General features: G+C 30.1%; 2 protein-coding genes across 3 annotated transcripts; one reads left to right on the plus strand and one right to left on the minus strand.

Moving 5' to 3' along the window:
* The first annotated feature begins 11804 nt into the window (after positions 1-11804).
* PLPB (PAS/LOV protein B) lies at positions 11805-16307 on the plus strand. Of its 2 annotated transcripts, none has more exons than XR_001620844.3 (7): positions 11805-12874; positions 13890-14097; positions 14206-14270; positions 14418-14497; positions 14607-14642; positions 14753-14816; positions 15964-16307. XR_001620844.3 is itself a non-coding variant. In XM_016347045.3 (7 exons), the coding sequence occupies exons 1-7, from the start codon at positions 12241-12243 to the stop codon at positions 16114-16116; spliced, it is 1260 nt and encodes a 419-aa protein (XP_016202531.1). In that variant the 5' UTR covers positions 11818-12240; the 3' UTR covers positions 16117-16307. The 2 variants fall into 2 exon arrangements, 1 of the variants encoding a protein (XP_016202531.1); XM_016347045.3 differs by having other exon boundaries at positions 11818-12874; positions 14607-14662.
* Positions 16308-16709: 402 nt separating this feature from the next.
* On the minus strand, positions 16710-19065 carry LOC107643402 (glyoxal oxidase-related protein). Its single transcript, XM_016347044.3, has one exon. The coding sequence runs from the start codon at positions 18930-18932 to the stop codon at positions 17166-17168; it is 1767 nt and encodes a 588-aa protein (XP_016202530.1). The 5' UTR covers positions 18933-19065; the 3' UTR covers positions 16710-17165.
* Positions 19066-19301: the final 236 nt, after the last annotated feature.

Below are 19301 nucleotides of genomic sequence, written 5' to 3' on the forward strand. Positions count from 1 at the left end.
GTTTGACATTAGGCATTTTATATAGTAGTGTACAATATCAAACCTCTTAATTTATTCAATACAAAAAATATTTTAAATGAATATTATGCGATGAAGATAAAATATTAAAAATATAAGTAGAGTAAGTGAATACTAACTATTCATATTTGCATAGTTTTTAGCATTGTTTGTAGCTGGTTCATTATAAGAGATTGATTGAGGCATTGAAGTAGTAGCAGTGGTATCTCGACCTACATTTATACCAAAAAAATACAAACTTAATATGTTGTAGATTATCTTAAAAGAATTAAAAATTAGTTCTCAGAAATCAAATCAAATTGTGTAAATTAATTTTGTTAATCTTCTATATTAAGATTTAATGTATAGGCAAAATGACTTAAAACAACGTTATTACATGTTTTAAATATATAGGGTACTAACCAGTTAGGACATCACCACATTTTTTACTTGAACAGTTTCATTATAATGTGATTCCAGACCTATATTTTTAAAGAGTAATACAGATAATAAACATAATTTGAATTCATAAAAATAAAATTAGTTATCATGATTAAAGTTAATTTTTTATGTCGCGTATAAAGGTGATTTTAATTATTTTAAATTTGTTTAATTTTATTCTGAAACAGAGAATATTTTAAAAATAATATACTTCTATTATATTTTTTTCTACTGATTTTTTTCAAAGTTTGAATATCGTCCATTAATTTGTGACATTTTTAAATTTATCTTTTTAATTTATTATGATAAATTAACAATATGATGAGTATTTTGTCCGTTAAGATTGTAGAAATATTTTTTTTAAAATAATTTATTTGTTATACTCTAATTTATCTTTATTTTTTGTGTTTATATGTTAACATTTCATATTAGGAATTTATTACATATTTAATATTATTAAATTAATATATTTTTTGATAATAAATAATGCTACGTGTCTCATTGGCTGATATGTAGCATTTTTTTATAATTGATATTTAAGATAGTTATTCAATAAAAATTAATTCAGTAACTCACATAAATATGTAAAGCGTTATCTATATTTTTAATTTTAGAATTTAAAAATTATTTATCCAATCACTGTTTGTAATATTTAATATAATATTTAGATTTTTTATAAAATTATGACCCATTTTACCGTGATCAAATTTTGGCATTTGTTAAATTTTTAAATGGATAATAATTTTATATTAAGAAGGATTAATTTTTATTTATGCCATGTATTTTTAAATACATGAGATGAAATATCAATATTCTTGTATTCTTCTTTTATCATTATTAGCGGCTCAACAGGCACTAACGACTAACGTGCCTGTTCAGCCGCTTTTCTATTGTTTTTAAAAAATTAATTTTATTTTTTTTTTGTTAATATATTATTTATTCTTCAATTTTATTAGATAAGTATTTTTTATTTTAATATTAATGTGACCTTATTTATATCATATTTTATTAAAATTAAAATTACTATAAAAAATATTTAAAATGTTAAATTATAAAAACTCACAATAAAGAGATATATATATATTATCAGAAAAAAATATAATTTAAAAAATAATGATAATAACATTATCCTGATTCAAAAAGAATATATATAAACCAAAATACATATTAGTTATTTACAAAAGATAATTTTTATATAAATATCATGGATATTTATATTTGTCTTCATTTTTTTAAGTGGTAGGTCAAAATATGGATCTAAATATGAAAAAGCCTTTATTTTTTTTTATAAATAGTGAAAAATAGAAGTAATGAGAATGCTTATTTTTTTTTTAAATATCAAACTATAAGAATAATTAATAAGCAAAATAGGAGAGTATAAAAATCATTCATAATTCATCATACATCTCCTTATTGATAACTTTTCGATTCTTTAAAAACTGTTAGATTTATTGACCATATAAATAACTATATAAATGCTTCAAGATTATTAGTTAAAAATTATGTGTAAAAAAAATTAAAATAAAAATTTAAAAATATTATTTACAAATTAAATATTTATAAACGTTATTAAGTTTAATTATTTTTTTTAATTGTAGTTAATTTGAGGTCGAGATAAAAATTTATATTCAAATGACTCTTTATCTTCATACATAATTTCAATTGTTAAAAAATATTTTATTTTTCTTTTTAATTTTATATTTAATTTTTTAAATTTTCTTTAATTTCATTAATTTTTTAAAATTATTAATTTATATTTTTATTATATTCTCCTACTATATTAAACACTATTCTTTCTCTTACTATTATTCTCTAAACACATACTTGTCATTGTCTCATTGCCATTATTATATTTTCTTGTTCTCCTTTCTATTTTTTCCTTCTCCTTCCACCTTCTTGTCACCCGATCGTAATTAATTATCACCAAGTATTATTATCGCAACTTTTAATCTTATCTATCACTTTGATTTATAATCATCTAATCTATTCTGTTAACTTTTATGAGTTGTTGGAGTTTTGCTAAAAGAAGTAAGACATAAACCATTTAAAATTTTTACCCAAATTATCAAATTAACTTTTAGAATGTATATATTTATTAATTTAAATTAAATAAGATATTAAACAAATTTATTATGTTGTTATTATGTGTAACAAAATCAAAATTAAAATTTAGAAATATTTTTTTACAAATTAACTATTTATAAACGTTATTAAGTTTAGTTATTTATTTTTAATAGTATTTAATTTGAAGCTGAGAAAAAAATTGCCCTTTAAAACATTATTTATCTTCGTACATAATTCTAATTGATAAAAAATATTTTAATTTTTTAATTTTATATTTAATCTTTTAAATTATCTTTAATTTTGTTATTTTTTAAAATTATTAATTTATATTTTTATTATATCCCCTTATTATATCAAACAATATTCTTTTTCCTACTATTATTCTCTATACACATACTTGTTGTCTCATCGTCATTATTATATTACCTTGTTCTCCTTTCTCTTTTTTTTTTCTTCTCCTTCCACCTTCTCTTAACCTGACCGTAATTAATTATCACCAAGTATTATTATCGCAACTTTTAATCTTGTCTATCACTTTGATTTATAACCATCTATTCTGTTAACTTTTATGAGTTGTTGAAGTTTTGTTAAAAGAGGTAAGACATAAAGCATTTAATTTTTTTCTTCAAATTATCAAAATTTGATGTCAGTAATTCCAAAAAACAATCTCAAAATATATTATTTTTAATTAAAATAATAAAAAAATAATACATAATTGTATATTTTTTAATTAATAATTAAAAAATTAAGTCGCAATTTAATATAGTACCTTAGGACAAAAGGCAACCATTGCTATTCATGTTTGACTGCTACTATCTAAGTTTCACATTTATTTTATTGTGCACATTAATTAAAGTGTATTTTATTATTTTATTTTACATGTTTTGAAATAATGCCACTGTATTATAAGGATGAGATTAATTTTTATAATCTAATGCGAATCTTTTTATTATGTTGCTTGTCATTTGAATACTATCTATTTAAAATAGTTACTTAAAGTGAAACACTATATAAAGAGAGATAGAAAACTTTTAGATTTATGGTTTTAGTGTGCTTCTTATTAATCCCCACATAATATACTCAAATTTAATAGTTTTGATGGTGGTAAATTTTTATAATTAGTTAAAAATTTTCTGTCTTTCTCTACGATTTTGAACAAACTCAATTTTATTATTAAATAGTTTTTTAAGTTCAGAATATTTTTAACTTTTTATATAATAATTAGACTTAATAAATTACTAAAATTTAAACCTATATTCTGTTGAACTACTTTTTGATCATATAATTCGAATCGTTTAAACGAAAGATCGTTAGGCCTTAAAATTTTCAAAGTAAAAGAACAATACAATAAAATAAATTAAAAACCTAATAAAATAAAATAGTTAAAAAATAGAATATATATATATATATATAGAAATAATAAATTAAAACTTACATGGCTCATGAGATAGAAAAATAAAGAGAAGAAAATAATCATAACATAGTTCTTATCTTGCCACATTTAAATTTTATATGTCAATCTAATAATTAATAAAAAATAATATTATCAAATGTAAAATAGATTAAAAATAAAAAAGAGATTAATAAAATCAATTAACAAAATTCTTATCTTAGGTCGCCAGATTATTTGAAAAATCAATTAACAAAGTTCTTATATTGCTACATTTATTGTGTTATCTGTCGAACTAATAATCAATAAAAAATAATATTATCCAATGTAAAATAGATTACAAATAAAAAAAAAAAGAAATTAACAAAATATGTGTGAGAATTTTTTATTCTACCTTTGGTAGGTGTAAATTTTTTTTATCTTTTATATGTTAATTATGTGACAGATGAATAATATTAAATTAATTAATTTTCTTGCAATACAATTTAAGAAATTAATAAATGTCAAACCTACTACTCTATATAATTAAATATCAAATCCAGTACTTAGATAGTTTAGGAAATTAACATATTAATGTTTTTAACGAATCCTTGATAGGTGCAAACTTTCTTGCGTCCTATGTATATGCCAATCAAATAACTTAGCCAATATACAAAACAAATAATATTGTGGTAGACAAAATTAATAATTTAATTTAGTTTCAAAGTAAATATTTATGTATTCAAATTTCGAATATAATACTCTACATAATCAATATTTTAGAAAATTAAAAAAAAATATTGCAAAGCAATTAAAAAAATAACAAAATATTTATGAAATTTCCATTCAATCATTGATAGTCAAAGACATATAAAAAAACATAAAAACAGATATTAAATAAAAAGAAACAGTTTTCTTTCTGCATCAAATTGATAAGACAAAAAAATTATTTCTTTTTACATTAAATTGATAAAAACAAAAGGTGATATAGTACTATTTTCATATGTCAAAAGTTGGGAATAAATTAAAAAGGCTGAGAAATAACTGAAAATATAGATTAGATAAATAAACTAAAGAAAAGAAGAGATATAAGTGAATGTTACGCGTAAAAGTAGTAATTGCTGCAAACTGAAGGACATTTGCAACTGCAGTGGATGAAGGCAATAGAAGAGGATGGAGATGAGAGTGTTGAAGAAAGGAGAATAACAGAACGGCAAGACAAATATAGAAAAGTAAAAACTAAACTGCAGTGGATAGAGGCAATAGAAGATGTTTTATTATAGTTATAGAAGTAACAAAACTGTTTTTATTTTAGTGAGAAGTTATTGGATTTTTCAAAACAAATTTTATGTCTATTTTATCCTTATAATTTGCTTTATAAAATAGTTTATTGTAGGGTTAATATAGTCTAAAAAAATTGGACACCAAAGTCATAGTCAACTCTCTGTATTAGCTTTATATATTGTTATTGATATAAGTATTAAGAGTATATTAAATTAAAATAATATGATAATAATTTAAAGAGAAAAATTATTCTTTATACATTTAATTAAAAAAAATTACCTTGTTTAACCTATTTTGCAAATGGAGCCATTTTTATAATCTTGCGATTGAGAGTGATCAATTTTTTTAAATTTCTTTGACGGTTGAAAATAGAGCAATTACATAATTTTCTCGTGGGTTAATATAGAATTTACCGAACGTGAGTACGTGACTAAGTATGTAATTTTAGATTATAAAAGTAGGGATAAAATAGGAAAAAAATAATTGGATACCAAACCTTCTGTATTCGCATTATATATTGTTATAGATATCATTTATTTTTTAATATAAGAATACAAATGCATATTTTTTTTTATTTTTAAAGCATAAATATATTTTTTTTGTAATAAATTTATAATAAAAGTTTTAGTTAAAGAGTACTTAATACTTCTTTTTATAATTTAGAGCAATAAATTTATTTTTATTTCATAGTTATTACTTTGTAAAATATATTTAATCACTCAAATTTAAAAATACACATGACAAAAAATAAGCGATATGTTAATATTTTTTCTCTTTATTCTATTTGTTATTATTAGTTTTATGAATACATTGTTTATTTTAATTTTTTAATTATTTATATATTATATGATAAAGATGGAATATTAAAAAAAATTATTATTTTGTCCACTAAATTTATTTTATGAAATAGATTATGTAAGGATATATGAAGTCTAAGAAAAATTGGACACCAAATTCTAGTAACTTTTTGTATTTTTTTTTTATTAAGGAGTGCTCTGTTATATGTAGTTTTTGTTAAGTTAAATAATAAGCATCAGAAAGTCACCAAAAAATAATAAGCATCAGAAATACAGATATTAAGCAAAAATTGAATTTATAGCCCAAAAAAAATTAAATTATCATAATACATGTTAAGTTTTATGTTACCTGAAACAAAATGATGACGATGATGATGGGTGGCTCTGACCATTTGTCTAATTGTAGTTAATCCTTGGCAATGAATTTGGAAAATGAATTATATTAGTTGATATAACGTGATTACTGATTCGTTCAGTTTTCCAATTATATTTGTCAGAACATAAGTAGCAAGACGCAAAGAAGAAAAACGATTGCAAGAGCACGATTGAAAGTGAAACAGACATTTAACTCTCTTGGGTAAAGTACGATTGAAAGCGTATAAGTTTTTTTATTGAAAGTGAATCGGTATTTAAATTGAGTATGTATTAATAGTTTTTTTTATTGAAAGTGAATCAGCTTTAAACTCTGTCGCGGGTTGAAAGTGAATCGGTTTTAAATTTGTCGTGGGGTAAAGCCAGTTTTTGAAAAAATAAAATAAAATAAAAAGAATTGAGTACGCAGTTTTTTTTTATTGAAATCAGTTTTTAAGATATGTCGTGGGATAAAGCCAGTTTTTAATAAAAAGAAAACAGGGGTAAAATAGGAAGAAAGAATTGGATACCAAACTTCCGTATCCCATTATATATATATACTAGCGCCTCACCAGGCACGATAGTGCCTGTTGAGCCGCTTTTCTATTGAGTTTAAGAAATTAATTTTATATTTTTATTTTAAAATTTTAAATTTTTAATAATAATTAAAAATAAATTATAAAAAAATAAAATATTTTAAATTATTTAACATGTAAAATATTAAAAAAACAAATTTAAATTAAAAAATATAAGATTAAGAAAAATATTAATTTACTATTATGTGTAATAAAATTAATATAAAAATTTATTGATATTATTTAAAGATTCATTATTTATAAATATTATTTCAATTTATTTATTTTTTCAATCCTATTTAATTAGAAGTAAATTTAAAAATTTATATCCAAAATATTTATCTCCATTCATAATTCTAATAGATAAAAAATATATTTTTTCAATTTTATCTTAAACCTCTTTAATTATCTTTAATTTTATTATTTTTTAAAATTATTAATTTTTATTTTAATTATATTATCTCATCATATTATACACTATCGTTTCTCTTATCATTATTGTTATGTTGCCTTGTTTTATTTAATTTTTTCTTCTTCTATTCATCCCAATCGCAATTAATTATCACCATACCATTATTCCAACTCTCATTTTTGTTTATCACTCTGATCTATAATTACCATTGTGTTAACTTTTGAGTTATTACAAATTTGCTAAAGGAATTTTTTTTTCTTCTTTGATTTAGATATCTAGATGTATATCTATTATATAGATCCTTATTATTTTTCAGACTTACTTGTTAAGTCATATTTTATTGCTTTCAGACAAAATTTAAGATATCAACGATTCAGATTTTTTGTTAATGAAATTATAAAATTTGTCAACAATTATAAAAAAAATAATATCAAATATTTTATATCTTCTTAAAACAGTAATATTATATAGACACTACTATTTTATCTACTATTAACATATACAATTGAACATAAAAATATTACATTATTATTGAATATCTCCCTATTCTTAATATTTATTTGTAATAATTTTTAATCTTTCTCTGAATCTAATATGTCAACTTCTATGTCTCTAACTAATAAAATTTTCAAGATTTTCTTAAATTTCATTTAATTTCAAAACAAAATTATAATTTTTATATTGTTATTTTTTCAATATTTTTAGAAAATTAATTTTTATGCTTTTTAAATTATAAATTTGAGATAAAAAATAAAAATTTTAATAAATAATAAATAAAAATAAAAATAAAAATAAAAATTTTATAAGTTATTTATTTTTTAATGTATAGAATAATAAAATTTAAATTAATTTAAGTATGATACTAAAATTATTATGTTATTTTTATATGTAACAATTAAGATAAAGATTTATAAATATTTATAAATTTATTTATTTTTTCCATTTTATTTAATTTGAAGCAGATATAAAAATTTAAATTTAAAGAACTCTTTTTCTCGCATAATTTTAATTGTTTTTTTTATATTCAATATGTTAAATCATCTTTTGTTTCATTATTTTTTTTAAAAAAAATTATTTTTATTTTTATTATTTTTTACCATTCTCCGTACACATATTTATCATTATATTTTTAATTAAGTGAAATAAAGATAGGGAGAGAGTACTACATATACTCCATAGAATAAAGAAAAAAACAACGTGAGTAGAAGTTATGTCTAGAATAAAAAAAGTAAATTTATCATTATTTTTTCAATTAAGTGAAATAAAGATAGGGAGAGAGTACTACATGTACTCCATAGAATAAAAAAAAAGACAACGTGGGTAAAAGTTATGTCTAGAATAAAAAAGTAACTGTACAAATAACAAAGAAAAATTAACTAATAATAATTATATTTTTGATCAAATTTTAAGACGAAAATTATATTAAACACTATTTATCAATAAGATTAAGATAGAAAAGTGAAAATTGGACACTAAACTCTCCTATTCCCTTTATATATTGTTATAGATATTTAATTTAAAGTACATTAAGATATTATAATAATATCTATAACAATATTATTTAGGACAATTATGGAAGGTTGATCGAATCAAAACTTAAAGAAAAAATAAATTATTATTAATTAAATAAATATACAGGATTCTTACCTATATTTGGATTATTCGGTCTATTACTTGGGCTAACTTTACTGTTATTATTAGTATATGAATATTTAAAAAATTGTTATTAGCATGAAAATATATTTTGTAAAAGATCATTCATATTAAATGATATACTAACTACATAAATTTATTAATGGGATGTATAACTTAACTGACACGCCTTCTGGCGAGGTATTGCTGCGTCTGTTCTTCTGTTCTTCGCTCATGTTTTGTCTTCGTCGCCAGGCATAGTCTTGCCAAGTCGGTCGACCACTTCCATTGGTATCTGTCAACGGTAATTAATCAAAACAAACATATAAACATAGTTTCACACTTTTATTTAATGACGAAAAATAAATTGTATTAGATGAAGTGAGAAAGATGCATGAAAAGATGGATGAGAAATGAAGGAAGTTTTTCTAGTAACAGCAACATGAAGTGAGAGAGAGTAAGAGAAAGAAGAAATAATTACGTGGATTTATAAAATAAGAGAGAACGTGAATGAAGATGAGGTAGTGAGAGTATTGTAATGCGGAATAACTGACGTGGGGTAAGTTATTAAGAAGGATAAAATTGGAAAAAAAATTTTGAACACCAAAACAGGTTTTGCCATTATATATTCTTATATATATATATTGGGATGCTCCCATAAAGACGCTTAAAACGTCTTTTTGTAAAGACGCTTACGTTTTGCATTATTATTGGACGTATTAATGAACCGATTATTTTAAATTTCTTAACAAATTAGAATGAAACCGATTTTTTTATAACAATAACAATAAACTTATTTTTGTTTAAAGATTTAATTGTATTTTTAAATTTTTAGGGATTTAAATGTCCACAAAACAAAAAATCAGAGATATATTTGTCTTTTTACCAAAAAATTTAAAAATATTTGGTTTAGATTGTGTAATTCAATCGAATCAAATCGGGTCTAATAATTATAATGCAAATAATTGGGTTTATTATTATTGCTATAATAAACCGATTTTGTTCTGATTTATTAAAAAATAAATTATTAACCAGTTTAATAAAAATGTCCAATAATAACATGACACATGTAAACGTTTAAAAAAAAAGATATTTTTAGTGTTTTTATTAAAGTGGTTTCCATATAATATTAGATTAAACAAAAAAGAAAAACTATTTTAAGAAAGTAAACAAGAAATCAAAGAAAGAGAAAAAAGAAAAGAGAAAATGACAAATAGGTCCCTAACCTTTTGGCCCGCGGACATTTTTATTCCTGAGCATTTGAAAATACTTTTAAATCCCCGACCTTCACAAATCTTAGACGGATGAATCACTCCGTCCAATTGCCTTCGTCAGACCCAACGAAAAAGTCTGACGTGGCTCCCGTTCTGATGACGTGGCATGACGGGTTGACACGTGGACTGCTGACTAGAAGGGTACTTTAAAAAATTGGACAAATAAGTCCCTATACTTAAAAATTACGTCGTTTTGCTTTGGCCCTAATCCTTAAATTGATTGCGTTTCTTTCTGGAGGCTAGTGGTGAGGAGCTCTACCTGCATCAACCATGGCTGCTAATGGAGCATCATCAACGTCAAGAAGAAGCCGCAAGAGAGTAAGAGAAGAAAATTCTGCTTCAATCTCAAATCTTTGTGTTGTACACGACAGAAACCTGAAGGACGATGTCGCCCCGAGATACTTCTGTGGAGTTTATGCAATAATGTATATGTCGAGGACGATTAGCAACCCAAATAGAGTCTTCTTGGGATGGCCAGTCTATAAGGTAAGATAAAATATTTGGGAATTTTGTTCTGAAATGGTTTTATATAGTACATAATTTTGGAAATTTTGATAGGGAAAGCAACCGCATTGCAAGTCTTTTGTTTGGGTCGATGAGCATCTTGCTAGAATTGGAAGCAATGGTTGCATCTTTGATAAAGATCTCTGGTTGAAAAAGAGGTTGAAGTTGTTGAAGAGGAAGAGGAATTTGACCATAGGATGGCTATTCTGGAGGAGAAGGTTACTGCTCTAGAGAAGAAAAAAAAACCCATTAGCTTGTTGTGTTGTTATAATTGTATGTGCTGTTTTTGTTGCTTTTTATGTATGTAGTGCCTGAGACAACAGTGGAGGATTTTCCCTCTTCGACAGCCACTGCATACCACAACTGTCTCAACCTGAGTAGTGATCCTTTTGGAGGGAGAAACAGAATATGGTGATCGTTAGTATTCTTAGGGTTAAATGTAATTTAGAAAGGGTGGTATGGGTGTAATGGGTATTGTATACAACTTAAAGGATGTGGGTTTTTGTAAAGGGTCAAAGCAAAACGACGTAGTTTTTAGGTATAGGAACTTATTTGTCCAATTTTTGAAAGGTTTAATTATTCTGTTGATCCTTATAGTTTCGCAAAATTTTCAATTAAGTCCTTATACTTTTTTTCTTTTAATTGAGTCCTTGCACCGAATTTTTTTTAATTGGGTCCCTACACTTTTTTTCTTTTTATTTAGGTCCTTATACCAATTCTTTTTTTTAGTTGGGTCCCTATAAAATTAAGTCAATTACTACTAAGAGGGACTTAATTGAAAAAAAAATTAGTGCATGGACCCAATTAAAAAGAAAAAAAGTATAGAGACTTAATTGAAAATTTCACGAAACTATAAGGACCAATGAAGTAATTAAACCTTTTTGAAAGTATCCTTCTGGTCAGCAGTCCACGTATCAACCAGTCATGCCATGTCATCAGAACGGAGCCACGTCAGACTTTTTCATTGGATCTAACGGAGACAATGGCACGGAGAGACTCATCCGTCCAAGATTTGTGAAGGTCAAAAATTTAAAAATATTTTTAAATGCGCATAGACAAAAATGTCCACGGACCAAAAGTCAGACACGTATTCGTCCTTTACTCAAAAGAAAAAATCAGAGAAAATCGTGTGACTCCGGTTCGCTGCGTAATTGAACTGCGTAGTCCTTCTCTCCTCCTCCATTCCTTTCTTCCTTGCTTGCGTCTCTCTCTGCTCACACAACACAAACTCACAATCACCGTCACAATCACACTCTCTTCAGTTTCACCTCTCTTGTCTACTCCTTCTTATAACCCGTCATAATCACCATAATAATTTCAACTAAACTACACACTTCATTTCATTCATGGGTATTACCCACATGTTCTTCTTCTTCCCTCAAGCTTCAATTTTTCAGCTTCCACTCAAACCTTAAAGCCTCCACTAACCGAAGAACAAAACCGTTATTGAAACCGCAACAAGTACACAGTGCCCCAACTTACCACATGGGATTGGGATTAATAACCACCCAAGCAACGACCAAATCCCAGGTAGCCTTTCATGGAGTCATCATCATCAACATCATCATCATCGACAAGAAGAACAACATCAACCGAAATAACATCAACATCGTTGATGGCGATACAGAATTCCTTCGACTCCGTTTATTCCCGCTACGCACGAGAGGCGCTCGACGAATTGCCTGGTAACTTCACCATCACCGACCCATCAATCCCAGGCCACCCAATCATCTTTGCCAGCCAAGGCTTCCTCAAGATGACCGGTTACGACCGAGACGAGGTTGTCGGAAGAGGTGGGGCCATGTTCCAAGGTGATAGAACTTCTAGAAGGTCGGTGATGGAGGTCAGGGAGGCCGTTAGGAATGACCGGAGCTGCCAGGTCAGCTTGCTTAACTACCGCAAGGATGGGACACCCTTTTGGATGCTCTTTCATGTGAGTCCTGTTTTTGGAAGGGATGGTGGCCGGGTTGTTCACTTTGTGGCGGTTCAGGTTCCTTTGGAAGGGAGAAGGCTGAGGAGGCGACGGTCTATTGGGTGCCGGAGAGGTAGCGCCGATGACGGTGGTAGTGGCGATTATGTTCTCGGGTGTTGTAGGAAGGAGGTGTGCAATGATAACAGCTTGGAGGTTGAGTTAGTTTCTTCCATGGATCACGGGTTGGACCATGATACTAGAGGTTTGTGTTCTGGGTTCAAGCAATGCTACATAGTTAGAATTTTTGTTATTTGAAAATTAGGATTTTACTAACGAGCGTTTATAAAGTAACTGGTTAAGGAGTCAAAATTAGAATGTTTTGTTATAAATGCAAAAAATTATGATCAAACCTGTGAATTCTTTTCCTGAGGGCACTCATTATTTAGATTATCATAATGGTGGAATGAAAAAAAAGTTCTTTGATTAAAGACTGAAAAGCTTTTACTTTGTAGTAGTTTTTTATTTTTATTTTTTTCTATAAATTAGATTTTAGGGTATGTGAAAGTAGTAGAACTTGTTTCACATAAATGTTTGGTTGAGGTAGGATTAGGAAGGTTCCTTATCTCCTGGAGTTTGTTGAAATTCCTGAGGACGTATAACTTTTGTACTCTTGTGGCCAGTGGGGGATTTGTGTCACGGGATCTAAATGACCCGAACGTGCGGCATACCTGATAGGATACTTTTATGAAAAAAAAAACTTCATTAAATTGTTGAATGCTTCACGTTCATGCACTGTTTGGTACTTCTGTTCTGGTTGATATACTTTGGTAGCTCTTGGCTTTGTAACTGTCAGTTTCTGTGGTGACCCTTTGGCAAAAAGCCTCCCCCCCTTCCTTTCTGTTTCTTTTAGTTAATAAAAATTCTCTGATTGATCATTGATTGTCCTCTTGTTGGGGGGAATTGCCTATGATACCCTCGTGAACAGTGCTTCAAGTAATTTGGTAATGTCCAAATTTAATTTGTATTTTCTATTATTAATCATGGTGAATTCATCAAATGAAGATTTGAATTTTGATGAATGGTGTATGTTATGACATGCAGTCATCTGGTTCATATAGCCAAATCACTTAGTAGGATGAGGCTTAGCTACTAATCTAGTATTTTTATGTTATCTATTATGTTAAATTCCTAGTGAAGTGGCGTTGTACATTGAAGCTCTGATTGGTTAGGGACTTGGGGTTTGGTATTTACTGATTTGTTAGCTTTGTGACATTCAGAATTGGACAGTGACAAGCCGTGTGAGGCAACTGACGACGAGAAGAGAAGCGCGATGGTTGCAATGGACAACATTTTTTCTGTGCTAACTCACTACAGCGAGTCAACAGGCAGATTGGTATGTAGAAAGAGATGCAGCATACCTGACATGGGTCTTCTTAGCACTTCCTTGATTATTTCTCTTGGTAGAATCAAACAAAGCTTTGTATTGTGAGTTATTGAAAAAGACTAGTTTTCTTACTTCACAGTAAGTTCTATGCTTTTGGCAGATCTTTAATTCATTTATATGTTGTTTGTTGAATTTGAGTTTTCTCGCAGAACTAATCCGCATTTACCTGACATGCCTATTGTATATGCCAGTGATGCCTTCTTGAATTTGACAGGTTCTCCAACTTTCATGTTATTTAAATTAATAATATCCCTGTTACAATTACAGTTTACATCAAATACGGTGACACCTGATCTAAGGATAAAAGCCATTAATTCAGATCGATGATTTTGTTTTCAATAAAACCTTATTTCTTGAATAGGTTATGCAAGGGATGAAGTTTTGGGCCGCAACTGTAGATTTTTAGGTGGACCGGATACTGATGACTCAACTTTATATCTGGTATAATAAGCTGTTATTGTCATAGTTCTTCAATAATTGTCTTGTAACTTGGCTATTTAAATTAGTGGAAATGGACCACTTGGTTAGGTACTTTGCTTTTTGCTTACAGATAAGGGAAAGCATTAAAAATGAACAACCATGCACAGTACGTATTTTGAATTACAGGTTAACACTTTCCTTCACTTTTGCTTATGCTTGCAAGCTGTGAATTTTATTTGTTTGACATGCTCAATCAATTTACCACGATACTAACAGGAAGGATAGAAGCTCATTTTGGAACCTTCTCCACATCTCACCCGTACGTGATGCTTCTGGCAAGGTAGTGTTATGCATGAGCTATTTATATGCTGAACTATGCATCTTAAATGTCTCTGTTTTTCACTCTCTGCTAGTCATTTTTCTCCCCCAGTCTGTTTCAGCATTGAGAATATTAAAATAGTCAAACTTGGAAAGGGCCTTGACTCATTCCATGACAATTGATTGAGTGCTATTGTTTTGGGTGGCTTTTTGAAGGTTTCTTGTATTGTTATTTTAATCAGCTAGGTTGTAATGTATAACTATATTTAAATTTGTAGAGCTTGGTTATTTTAATCTGCTTTATGATCCTAAACTCAAAGTCCCGCATTCTGCACGACTATTGTTTTGTTGCACTAAACAATTAATTAATTTACTTGTAGAAGGTTGGGAAAGCCAAGAGGTCAGAGTTGTGCATTTTAATAATGTGGTAATAACTATTTTTTCTTGGTGGGGTTGCTAAGAGTGCATTTGGTTTGCGTCTTCATTTTCTGTTTTCATTTTCAGTGTTCTGTTTTTCTAGATTTTGTAAAGGAAAAAGTGAAAACAATAAAATTCTGTTTTCTGTTTTTACTTCCTGTTTTCACTTTTTCCTTCATAAAATCCAAAAAACAGAAAACACTGGAAATGAAAACAGAAAATGAAAATGCAAACCAAATACACCCTAAGCTTCTTACAGTTTTAATGGTGATCAAACTGTGGTCTTTACTGTATGGTTGCGCACTAGAAATTTTCTACCCTTATCTTTTTTAGTCCATGAGGTGAATGAGTCTCAATTCAGCTATAAGATTGCTGCCTTTTGACTTGAAGGACCGGTCAGGGTTTCAAATTTTGGAAATAGTCAAGTCAAGCCCTGTGCATTGAGCCTCATTTTTAGTCCATCCAAGTCAAAACCTAATCTTAATGAAGTTACAATGTATTCAATATTGCCTAAATGCAGATCATATGATTGTAACTATATAATTTTTGGTGGCTTCATCAAATGCCTGCCTTCTAGTTATAGATATGTTAGTTGCAGAGTAGAGTTTATATGATCTGATGGTTAAATGCCAAAAGCCTTGCGGTGAAAGAGTTGGAGCTATAATTTCAGTTATCAATTGTCATAAGAAAACTGGCTGTATTCGCCTTTTACATGCATGTAGTTTACCTTGCTGAATTGCGTGTTTGCTCAGGTAGCATACTATGTTGGTGTTCAAATAGAAGATGAGTGTAAAAACGAGGACAGACAAGGCTTGAGCCCTGAGAAGAGGCAGCTTAGTGTGGTTGGTGTGGTGAAGGTTGCTGTCAGGAGTTTATCAATGCATGCTGGATCTTCAAAGTCATAGGATGATTATTTATTACTCATATTATGCCGACTTTCCAAAATGTTATTACCCGTTCACAAAATTATCAATCTCAACTGATTGATCGTTGAGATGATATGAGCAGAAAATACTGATTTATGTAATCCATAGTGTCCAAGCAATTATAAGAAAAACATTCTACTATCGATAAATAAATTAATTGTGTTCTCTCCCATGTGCCTGTCAGCTGTATTTATGTTATTCAGCCATAAATTTTATCTTACTCGATTGACTTGCAATGACTTCTTTTCTCCCTTTTCTTAGCATGTCAATCAAATTGTTCCTCTCCTGCATCGGTTATTTTATTTGGAACGTAACTAGAGATGATTATTTTTGGAGTAACTATATTATGTATACACAAAATATTAATTCTTTGTATAGAATATATATTCATACATAAATATATAATGACTGATTTGTGGTTAATTTTAGTTGGGGACAAATTGGTAACACCAAGAAGAAAAATAGACAGCATTTGAACTGAAGCAGAGAACGCAGCTTCAGAGAGAATATAGATGTCCCATAAATAGAAGCCGAAATACTGAGCGAAAGTAAACATTGAATCACCCAGTTCTGTTTATAATTTTATATTATAGATGTAAGCGTGTACAAACTAACTAAACTGCACTGATTGACTGAAGCACTTAACTGAACGAGACTAGCTAAGTGCTAGCAAGGTACAAAATCTTCCGATAAGCATTTTGGTTACACTGAAACTGATGATGCAATAATGGCTTCACATAAATGGACACACGACAGATTACTCTTATTACACTGAAACTCTTATTACTTTATCACAGGCAGTACTACACTAGCAAATAAATTCAATGGTAACTCAGATTACCAAAACTGCTCGATAATTTAGAATAAAATAGAAATTTCCCAAAAGAATTGAGATTTTTATCTTTCTGTTTTAATAGAAGTGCCCTCCAAAAGAATGGTGTCTAAAAACCCAAGCCACTACCCCTACATACAACAATATTGCCACAGAAGCAAATGATGACGACTTGCTGACATCACCTCACTTCACTTCACTTAACCTGAACCCAAACAGCTACACTGGGAACCCCTGCATGCACGACAAACACCATGTAATACCCAGGCGGCGCCACCGTCGGCGAAGGCGGTCCACGCGCCGTCACCTTAAACTCGGACGCCGCCACCTCCTGCAACGCCGCAACGTGGAGCACCACCACACGCTGGTTCATCGAGAAAGAGTGCGTCGTAAACGATGGCGCCACAAGGGCCACACTAATCCCAGCCAAAGAACGCCGCAACGAAAACGTAACAGAAAAATTACCACCATACGACGCCGTATTATTCGTAGCTTCGACCGCAATAATCGAAGGCCTTAGGGTTTCGAATTCGGGTCCCAAATAATCCGGATAATAAGCGTCCAAACTCAACTCTGTCGGGTACGGGTACGCCTGAAAATCATAACCTCTATGTGGGTTGCTCCCACCCACTAATATTCTGCCATCTGGCACCAACACAGCTGAAGAATGATACATCCTAGCGGTCTTCGCCGGCGCCAGTATCTCGAACCGGGATAACGGTTCATGTAAACCGGGTTTATATAAAACCGGATACCGAACGGGGTTCGCTGCATTTTCCCACCCAGCAGTTCCGTTCGCCGCGCCATTAATTATAACGACGTCACCCGTTGGAAGAAGAACCATATCCGGCATGACACGTGGAAACGGCATCGTCTCCATGATCCATTTGGGTTCAGGGTCGGTCACCCGAATCCGACCGCATGTCCTCGAAGCCTCAATGAAGATCTTGTTAATGTTGGCCAAATTGAACGCGCCGGGAAACGCGCCGCCGCATATCATAATTTCCGCGTGGGGTAATCGGGTCGGGTCGTCCAACCCGGAGAGATGAATCGGAAGCAAGACCGACGAGCCGGTGCTAGGGTAGTTCCGTTTTTCTATTCCGGGTATCACCGGGAACTCGCGGAGGACAATGTTGCGTTTGTAGTCGAGCAAGATGGATCTCCGGTTAGCAAAGACGAAGAGGTTCCCGTCGGGGAGAAGGTGCAAGAACGGATAAAGATTGTTCTCCTCGCCGGGGTTGCTATCCCTCGTGACCTTCAAGAATCTGAGGAAGAAGAAAGAGTTAGGGTTTTCCGGTGCAGTGAAGATGCTGTTGGGATCGACGAATTCGTAGGTGAAGGAGTTTCTTCCACCAAGGACGATGATTCTTCCGTCGGGGAGGATCTGATTCGAAGCGTACCAGCGGGAGGAAGTTAGGTTCCATGGAAGTTCGAGCCAGTCGCAGGTTTCAGGGTGCTGAGGACAGGGTGAGAAGGTGCGGAGCTTGTTGTGGCCGTCGTTGAAGCCGCCGGTTTGGAAGAGTGTGCCGTCGAGGGAGAGAGCGCCGGAGGAGCACCATGCGTCGGTGAGGATGGTGAGTGGGCGGAGGGTGTTGAGGGAGAGGTCGTAGAGGACGGAGTGGGCGGTGCAGTCGAGTTTCAAGGCCATGTCGCGGGGGTTGAAGCGGCAGCGGCTGAATGGGAGGGAGATGTTTGAAGGACCGAAGTCTGTACGGTCGAAGATAACTACCTTGTTATCTCGCATTACTTGCATGTGCATGGCGGAGATGCCTATGCTTCTTTGCAGCTGAACCCAGTGGCCTCCCGTGGTTGCAGCCATCGGTTCTGGGTTGAAGGGTGAGCATGCAATGTTGTAGAAGAACGTGAAGAGGAAGAGCAAAGATGGGGCGTTCTTGATCTTGAACGCCATGGTGGCTTTACTTGTGTGTGCAGTGGTCACTCCAATCCTCTCTCTCATATACATACATATGTAATATAAGAATAACAATGGAGCCTTATTGTTTTGTTAAAAGAGAGGGGGCAAAAAAAAAAAAAAACTGTGTTATTTATGATGGGAATCCATGGTTTGGTGGGTGTAATAAAGAGTAAACAACGATAAAATTGTTGGAGACTTGGAGAGAACTGGGTAGATATCAACTTGTGGGCGTCAAGTTGAGGGAGAATATAATTTGCTTTTGTTATATATATCATATATATATTTGTTATAAATAGTATATATTAGTGTCAGAGGGGATTAAATTCTGCATCGATACGAGTCAAATAAGTGGGTATGTTAATTGTAAGAGAAATATTTTATTCAATGCAATTTATAGTAATGTAAAAATTAGATATA

This window comes from Arachis ipaensis, chromosome B5, assembly GCF_059453495.1.
Source record: "Arachis ipaensis isolate K30076 ecotype BB chromosome B5, ASM5945349v1, whole genome shotgun sequence".
NCBI classification, from domain to species: domain Eukaryota; kingdom Viridiplantae; phylum Streptophyta; class Magnoliopsida; order Fabales; family Fabaceae; genus Arachis; species Arachis ipaensis.